This window comes from Pinus tabuliformis, chromosome J, assembly GCF_031772625.1.
Source record: "Pinus tabuliformis cultivar Carrire ecotype Pingquan chromosome J, CPIR1, whole genome shotgun sequence".
In the NCBI taxonomy this organism is placed as follows: Eukaryota; Viridiplantae; Streptophyta; class Pinopsida; order Pinales; family Pinaceae; genus Pinus; species Pinus tabuliformis.
Window position 1 is genome coordinate 61,483,310 of NC_142295.1, and position 8,549 is coordinate 61,491,858.

At 44.3% G+C, this 8,549-nt stretch overlaps 1 protein-coding gene and 1 pseudogene across 2 annotated transcripts; both read right to left on the reverse strand.

Annotated features, from left to right (window-relative positions):
* Positions 1–1,979: 1,979 nt before the first annotated feature.
* On the reverse strand, positions 1,980–3,277 carry LOC149225510 (protein DETOXIFICATION 41-like). Of its 2 annotated transcripts, XM_089375103.1 has the most exons (5): positions 3,157–3,277; positions 2,963–3,019; positions 2,459–2,697; positions 2,231–2,349; positions 1,980–2,038 (listed from the first exon to the last, which is right to left on the reverse strand). In XM_089375103.1, the coding sequence occupies exons 2-5, from the start codon at positions 3,016–3,018 to the stop codon at positions 2,018–2,020; spliced, it is 435 nt and encodes a 144-aa protein (XP_089231229.1). In that variant the 5' UTR covers position 3,019; positions 3,157–3,277; the 3' UTR covers positions 1,980–2,017. The 2 variants fall into 2 exon arrangements, with proteins under 2 accessions (XP_089231229.1, XP_089231230.1); XM_089375104.1 differs by having other exon boundaries at positions 2,963–3,271.
* An 18-nt stretch (positions 3,278–3,295) lies between these two features.
* LOC149225511 (protein DETOXIFICATION 41 pseudogene) lies at positions 3,296–3,805 on the reverse strand (annotated as a pseudogene).
* Between the last annotated feature and the right edge of the window lie 4,744 nt (positions 3,806–8,549).

Consider the following 8,549-nt stretch of genomic DNA (forward strand, 5'->3'; position numbering starts at 1 on the left):
ACCAACCAGAGTGGTTCACTACCCCTCATCATAGTCAAACTAGCCATTTCCCGGTCAAATCTAGCTGTTGTCAGTTTAGCTGTTACCTTGTCTAGAAATTTGGTCATTGGATATTCTACCCTATCTATTTTATATGCAATGTAAGATCTACTCATTCATCTTTTCCTGACAATGAACCACACTGGTTGGTTTGAAACGCATCGACAAAAGTATCTCTATGTGATTTTTGTCGAAGAATCTTCTCAAAATTGATATGGATCACAAAAGCCTAAATTCAATAATATGTGTATATCTCAAGAAGTTGAATGACGCCTATGTACATGATCATTTTTCGACCCCGTTCACTGATGAAGTTTTGGACAATGTGGGTGGCCAAGAAGCATATTCCTTCACTGATTGGTTCTCTGGGTACCATCAGATCAAAATCGCACTAGAGGATAGGAGCAAGACGACCTTCGTGACTAAGTGGGGATGTTTTCAGTACACTGTAATGCCTTTTGGATTGAAGAATTCGCCTGTGATTTTTTCACACGTAATTGTTGCTACGTTCAAATAATTTATTCATAAGTTCCTGGAAGTGTACTTTGATGATTGGACTGTGTTTGGGCTGGTAAAACGCCATATTGCAAGTTTGCGCCTAATGCTAGATACCTGTCGAAGATACCAGATCGCGCTCAATCTGAAGAAATGCCTGTTTTTTGTTCCTTTTGGGACCCTGTTGGGTCATGTGGTTTATAGACTGGGACTGATGGTAGATCCCGCGAAGATCGTGGTGATACTTAACTTAGAAGCACTGAGGAGTGTGAAACAGATGTGTGCTACCCTAGGACATATTGGATATTACAGAAAGTTTATCAAAGGCTATGCCCAAATCACCGCACCTATGGAGAATTTGTTGAAAAAGGATGTCACATTATGCTAGAACAAGAACTGTAAGAAAAGCTTGGATGTATTGAAGGAAAATATGGTCACCGCGCTGATTTTAGTCTTCCCGAATTGGAAGGAGTTTCATGTACATGTTTACGTGTCATGTATAGCACTCAGAGCAGTACTGACACAGGTTGGCGGAGGAGACTTGGACCATCCTAGCGCATTCACAAGCAGGAGGTTATCCAAGAAGGAGAAGAACTATTCCACCACTGAGCGCGAAGGGCTGGCCATGGTATACACGCTCCAGAAGTTTAGACACTATTTGTTGGGTGGCCATTTTAAGATGTATACGGACCATTCCACGTTGAAATACCTGGTCAATAAACCTGTGTTGGGGGGGGGGGGGGGATCTGCAGGTGGTTGTTATTGTTCCAGGAGTATGATTTTGAAATTATTGTGAAGCCTGGACGACTGAATGTGGGACCAGACCATCTGTCGCACATCGAAACAGGGGAGGAGCCCACTAATTTGGAGGAGGGATTGCCTGACGCGCAGCTATTTGCAATGTGCATCATGGATGGTCATTTTGAAGATATCATACACTTCCTAACAACAGGAACTACCCTGGAAGGATACACCATCCAGCAGAAGAAGGAGTTAGTGGTGCGCGCTACAGACGTTTCTATCATTGCCGGGAATCTGTACAAAATGGGGTCTCATGATATATTGTGACAATGTCCCAAAGTTTGAAAGGAGCAATATCCCCGAGGACACTCATGGGGGTGCCACGAGAGGACATTATGTGGGGAAATCGACTGCGTAGAAGATTCTACGTGTAGGGTTGTGGTGGCCAACCCTCCATCAGGATTCAAAAGATTATTGCAAAGCATGTGATGTGTGTCAAAGGACTGGCAGGCCATCACGGAGGGATGAGTTGCCTCTGAATCCACAGGTGACATTACAACCCTTTGATAAATGGGTGATAGATTTTGTGGGACCCATTCAGCCCCAAGAAAAGAAGACGAGAGCGAGGTACGTTATCACCGCGATGGAGTATTTGACTCGATGGGTGGAGGCACAACCTGTAAAGGATTTTATTGGTGCGACCTCTGCATTTGGCAGCCAACCCGATACAAGCACCAATACTTCAATGTACCATATTTCCAAACTGCAAAATCAGGTGTGGAACAAAACAAAACTTGTCAAAACAGGCTAAGCTATTATGTAAACACCCAGATATAAGGATAAGGTTATTCCTCTGTTATCTTTTAATTTTGCATCTTTGAGCATGGGCAATCTAATTATATTGAAAAAAACAAATAAAAGTAGAAAAAGCTAGCTATGTATTTCAAATAATTACATCGATTCCAAGACTGGTCTTCAATCCTAAAGCAATTCCAACTGGTAAGCCAACAAGATAGTATGTCACTAAATTCACATATGCCACCACAGCTTGCCATCCACATCCAATTGCCACCCCTGCAATCACAATACCTTTATGATGTCAACGAAAATATAACCTAAATATAGCAAACATCAACTACCAGCTTTCTGCTGCAAATAAATTGTTGATACTGAAAATTCCAACCTGAGAGAATAGGTTGGGTGCCATTCAAGAGAACAGATATTACAAGTAGAGGTATCAATGCATAGACTGCGCGTATAACCACAGTGGTGCTTGTGAATGCCATGGCGAGTTCTTTCTTCAGTATCAGAATCCCAATGGCAAGTATGACACTTATTATGAAGCAAGTGACCACCACAACTATAACTGAAAATCTTGCAGTTTTAGGTCTCCTGGCTCCCAACTCATTACCCACTCTTATACTGCAAATAATATAAATACCACAATAAAGAAAACCAATTTCTAGATACAGCAAATGGGAAAAAAAAGGTATACCATGCTATATAAAACCACTGAATTTATGTGAATTGCAGTTTTGCCCAATATTGGAGAATCCTACCTCCAGGAGAGGGGTCAATTGTTTGACCCCTCTGGCGATGGTCAGATTTAAAGATATTCCCAAAATCTGCAATAGGCATAAAAATGCCCCAATAAAACAATATATTACTATAAATCACAAATGTATACCTTGCAGCTGTACTGAGACCCAACATTGCCATCAACTCCCAGTTGTAATAATTCATGCTGCATATATGTTCAAAACCTGGCACGTTAGAGATATATTAACTGGCATAGCTATCTAACAAAGTTGGGACAATGCATAGGCATGGAGCTTGTATTTGGCTTTAAATTAGTTAGCTTTAAATGGGAAAGTCTCATACCAAACAGAAATGGAATCCAGAGCGACCTCTGCATTTGGCAGCCAACCCGATACAAGCACCAATACTTCAATGTACCATATTTCCAAACTGCAAAATCAGGTGTGGAACAAAACAAAACTTGTCAAAATAGGCTAAGCTATTATGTAAACACCCAGATATAATTTAGATAGTTTGTGTATCTTCCAAAGAGTATTAAGGCATACATTAGCATAACAGCCGATGCCAGAGTTAACTTGAAGTATGACCAGAGTCCTGTGAAGGCCTTCAAGGTGAAGCCCGTCCATGTATGCCTGCAGTATGGGCTATAGAATATATACAAGGCAGTAGTAATGACCAGAACCCACCAAGTCAAACTCACTATTAGGGCTATCCCTAGCAGGCCAAATCCTAGCTTGTCTACTGCCACCCAGGTGATCAATGTATGGAATAGACATGTCCCAACAGCAATATAGGCAATAGGGGCCACTATGTTCTGAGCCTGCAAAAACCTCTGCATGGGGCAATTGAGGGCAAAAGCAAACAACTGAGGAATAAGACCTTTGGCAAAAATACCTCCTGCAGTAGAGATTTCTTTACTCTGCCCTATGGCAATCAATACTGGATCTGCAAAATAGTAGAGGATGCCCAGGAGTATTGCAGTTCCAGTCATTATTATCATGGACCTCTAGCAGATGACTAAACTTCTCCATCCGAGACGCCGCCCTCATGGAATCCACGTCCCGTTCATAAAAGGCCTCCACCGCCTTAGAAATCAAGTGCTCATCGTGCTTCAAAACCTGAGCCATGCTTAGAGAAACTCGAACCCTGACCCTATGCATGTTAACCCTAGCTTTATCCGGATGACCTTTAATACGACTGTTTAGAGCGTTCTGAACAACATCGCTAGCTCTGGTTTGCACAAAACCACCCGTGAGAGCCCGCAAGGAGTCCCATACTGAGGGTTTCACCGGCAAATGGAACGGAAGCCCGCGGGTTCGAGTCCTGGAGATTGGAATTGAGAGGCTCAGGGCCCACAGATCTTTGCACTCGGACAGAAAATTGAAGCGGTCTATCCGCACTGAATTGGGATTTTCTGGAGGAGAGCAGCTTCTGCCTCAGCTCTGCAGTGTCGGTCTCACCGAAGTGATCCTCCGGAATCCAGTTCCCCGTGGCCGGATCCCTCATGCAGAACACCGTTCCCTTGTTATTTCCTCCATCTCTACCTGCCTTGCTAACCTCTGGAAATTCCCGCCCCGTCGCTCCGCTCGATCTCATCGCTTCGGCCGCCGCTGCCGTGTATTGCCTGCAAAACACAAAGAACAAACAACATCTAAGGCTCATTTTTCTGTGGTGGTGTAGAATACAAAACCCTAGTGCTACTGGCCCTAATTTCACCCAACAAAATTTTAATGGAAAAAAAAATGCAACATAGACTTCATTTTGGTTACTCCCAGAAAGAATATGGAAAAGTGCATACCGAGCATGTTTTGAATGAGACAATTAGTGCGCTGATGGAGGAATTTCAAGTATATCACCGAAAGAGCACACCTTATCACCCGCAGGCTAACAAAATGGTGGAAGCATTCAATAAAGTGCTGGAGAACGTACTGACCAAGGTTTGCAATCCTCAGCGAAGTGATTGGGACCTACACATACCTGTAGTACTATGGGCCTATCAGATGACATGCAAGAAGTTGACTGGACAAACACCCTTTAGGTTTGTATATGGCATTGAAGTAATGATGCCCATGGAATACATTGTGCCTAGTCTGCGCATAGTGGCACTCACAGGTATGACAGATCGCGGAGCCCCAGAATATATGCTTGCGCAGCTAGCTAAGCTTGAGGAAGAAATATTTCTAGCTGGATTTCACCAACAGTTCCAAAAGCAGCGCGAAAAAGCATGGCATGATCGACACATTAAGTTGTGCACCTTTAAGTTAAATGACCTGGTTTTGTTATATGACAACAAGTTTGATAAATTTCTAGGGAAATTTAAAATGCACTGGTTAGGGCCCTATGTCATTAAGGAGATTACCGATGGAGGAGCGGTACAACTAGTTAAATTGAATGGAGATCCCTTTCCAGGAAAAGTGAATGGCAGTCGATTGAAGCCATACACCAGTGGTCTGGCCATGTGACTATATGAAGGTAGCATAGTCTTAGCACTCCAGGCAGCTGAAAGGAGGTGTGGGACTATAAACTACACTGCTCAGGTTGGGGATCTACACAATTGGAGGATTGTGCGAAGCAAGGAAGTGTCACAGGGTTTGCAGCAGCGCGAAGGGAGCTATGCTACCTGGGTAGAAATGGTGCAAGTTGGCCAGAAAGTAATTGTTAAAGTCATTGTTCATGATTTGACGGTAAAAATGCAGACAAATGGAGCGGGTAGCCGAAATTTAAGACGAATTTTATGGGTCGGATCCTTGAAAATCTACTGCCAATCTGGCATTAATGAATATAATGTGTGGGGAACGGTTGGATTTGAATTCAAAATGCCCTATAGATTACAGGTGGCTACCCAGTGAAAAACACTTGGCATTTTGAGCATTGAGTTATTGATCTCTTAGGCGCACATGAACCGAGAATTCTTCGAGGCTTTGATAGCCAGTCCAGTGTTTGCAAACTTACCAGAGACATCATGAGCACTGTTGGAAAGTGTTATGTCGGCACCTGCAAAAGCTATAGATACCAAAGAAGTAGTAGAGGAGCTGGTGCCAAAAATTGTTATGGAGGCAAAAGAAGCTGCTCCAGAGGTTGTTGAAGTATTAGCAGAAGTACCTAAATCACCAAGGACGCCGAGACCAAAGCCCACCCCAACCAAGGAGAGTGCGAAGGATAAGAAGGGAAAGCAGCTTGCAATACCGGTGTGTGCATCGCCAAGAAGAAACCCACCGAAGGACAGGCCCACCGCATAGGAGAAGGGAAAAGCCATCAATCTAGAGCCGAAAGAGGAATAAATTGAAGACATCCCAATGGATGATGAGGATGTGGGAATAGACATGGAGGAAGTTGAAGCCCGAAGTGCTGACCCTATCACTCGGTTTCCTGAGTACGTCCCTCCACACAAGGGCAAGGCAAAGGTACCAAAAGATATCGATGAGAGCAAGGTCCCCTTGCAAACCCCTCTGCTACTGGATCAGATTGTTTTTGAAGGACCACACTTGGTGCGGGTTCCTCTATTAAAACTTGAAGACTGGGACTTGGTTGACCACAAGAAGTTCCCACACTTAGCGATCGAACAACAGATGGGCCACATTATCGATACAACCACCGGAATGACTGCATTGGAGCCATGGAGGTGGCTCAAAGGAGTAGACAAGGCAGGTATGCTCAACATGCTATGGGTGTCGCACTACAACCGCACCCCGATTACAGTCTTGGTCATCAAGCAGTTGTTATTCTTGATGCATGATGGGTGCCTGTGTTTGGAGGAGCCAATACCCATCACTAACAGGTTGATCCATAGGATCACGTGGTTGCCCTACACGGGATAAAATTCGGCCATGATATTTGGCAGAAAAGGTGGTGAGCAAGCCCTCACAGAGGACATGAAAGAGAAGTTTAAGCTGGTAAAGAAGCCACGTGGATATACCATATCTAGCATCTGCAACCCTGCTATAAAGGTGGCTACATAGATTTTAGCAGGGAAGGTGATGAGGAAGTGTCACGCCGATGAGGATCCGGCACATGTCGTCGCACTAGCAGCCCAGTGCGCTGAAGGAGTTCAGTTCAATTGGGTAGAGTATCTCCGCGATGAGTTCCTTGCGAACTTCGATGAAGCACAAGGGCTCAATAAGATGTTCCACTACACGTGGCTCTTGCTGTCGATTATGCTGGTAGCATGGGAGCTGCCAAACAACAGTCAATTTCCTTTGGTCACACCATACCTATCAGAAGTAGCGAAGTACGCTTCGCTGTGGGCGACCAAGGATGCGTAGCACATCAAGGACAATAATATCTTTTGGATCTTGATGGAGATGAACATCTACATGGCCATCGATCGCAAACAACAGTTGTCGCCTATGGTGTTTGCCAATTAGTAAGGCTACGCAAAGTTTAAAGCAAATTTTCACCATCTTTCCCATCAGGGTGAGGAAGTACCCTATGCAGACATGGTATGACTTGCCTTACCTGGAAATGGATGATTCCATTGATGTAGTTCTTAATTGATGGTCGGCAGAATGGCACACTACAACAGACTTGACGGTGGGAGGAAGCAAGTTCGCTACAAGAAGGAGGAGGCTAAGCTAAAGATGGTGCAACTGGCCAAAAAGAGAAAGAAGGAGGACACTGACAAGGCCCAAGCAGAGTGCAACACTGCTCAACAGACAGAGAAGAAAACAGGGGGAACAGAGCGGGGCTCTGACAAAGGTGTGAGGTTGCCTTCACCTGAGACAGAGGAAGAGACAGACGAGCAAACAGAGAAGCACGACGTGGACCCACAGACAACGTCTGCCCACATCAAGCATCCAAGGGAGCAAGAGAAAGGAGGGTCCAGGAAGAAATCCAAAGCCACTAAGATACCACTGGACCCAATCACGCTCACAGAGGGTGATTTTCATGACATCGGTGACACGGTGCGGGATGTCATCGTGGAGGCCCTACAACAGTTTGAGGCTTTACAGCTGAGTGCACAGAGGCCTAGGGTAGAAGTTCGTAGCATGGTGTGCAGATCCCTGCAACTGTGTGCGCATGACAGATAGAGTCTGTATTCATCTAAAGATATCAATAAAGAGAAGTATTCTACAAATTATGTGTCTTTGTTTCCTGTTAATACATCTTTCCCTATTGTGTATGAATTTCATTTGTAATGCTTATGTGGTGCGCAAATGTATGTAATTATGTTGGTTAATTGAACACAAGTAATAATATCTGTTTACGCGGTGCTAACTGTGATTATTTAATAAGATAAGTAATATTCTTAAGATAATTTGGGAATCTGCACACTACACTGCCCTAGTAGTATGAAGGTATCTTAACCACAGGTTAGGGCTATGCAAAGGTCGATCATACCTTCGTAGAGGTACTAAAGGGTAGAATAAAGGGCTAGATTGACAAAGCCCTAGAACTTAACAACCTGCGCAAGAGCAGGAATAAAAGGAATAAACTGACATCATGACCATCTCAGGGTGCAGAAACTTGGTTCCATCATCCCCCCATATTGCTTCGGGTGAGACTTCTGTCCGCACTCCGCGGGCTGATGCCGAAAGGGTCAATAGTGTAGGGATTTGTTTGGCTAACTAATTTTGAACCTGGGTCAGGCCCTACACAACCAACATCCACATACCATGGATCTGACAAAACAATGAACTAACACTCAATATCCATTACAAAATGAGGGGCTTTGACCCACCCAAAAGCCCCTAAACACTGCGCAATGAATAGAACTTCGTTGGCTCTGCGTGCTCCGC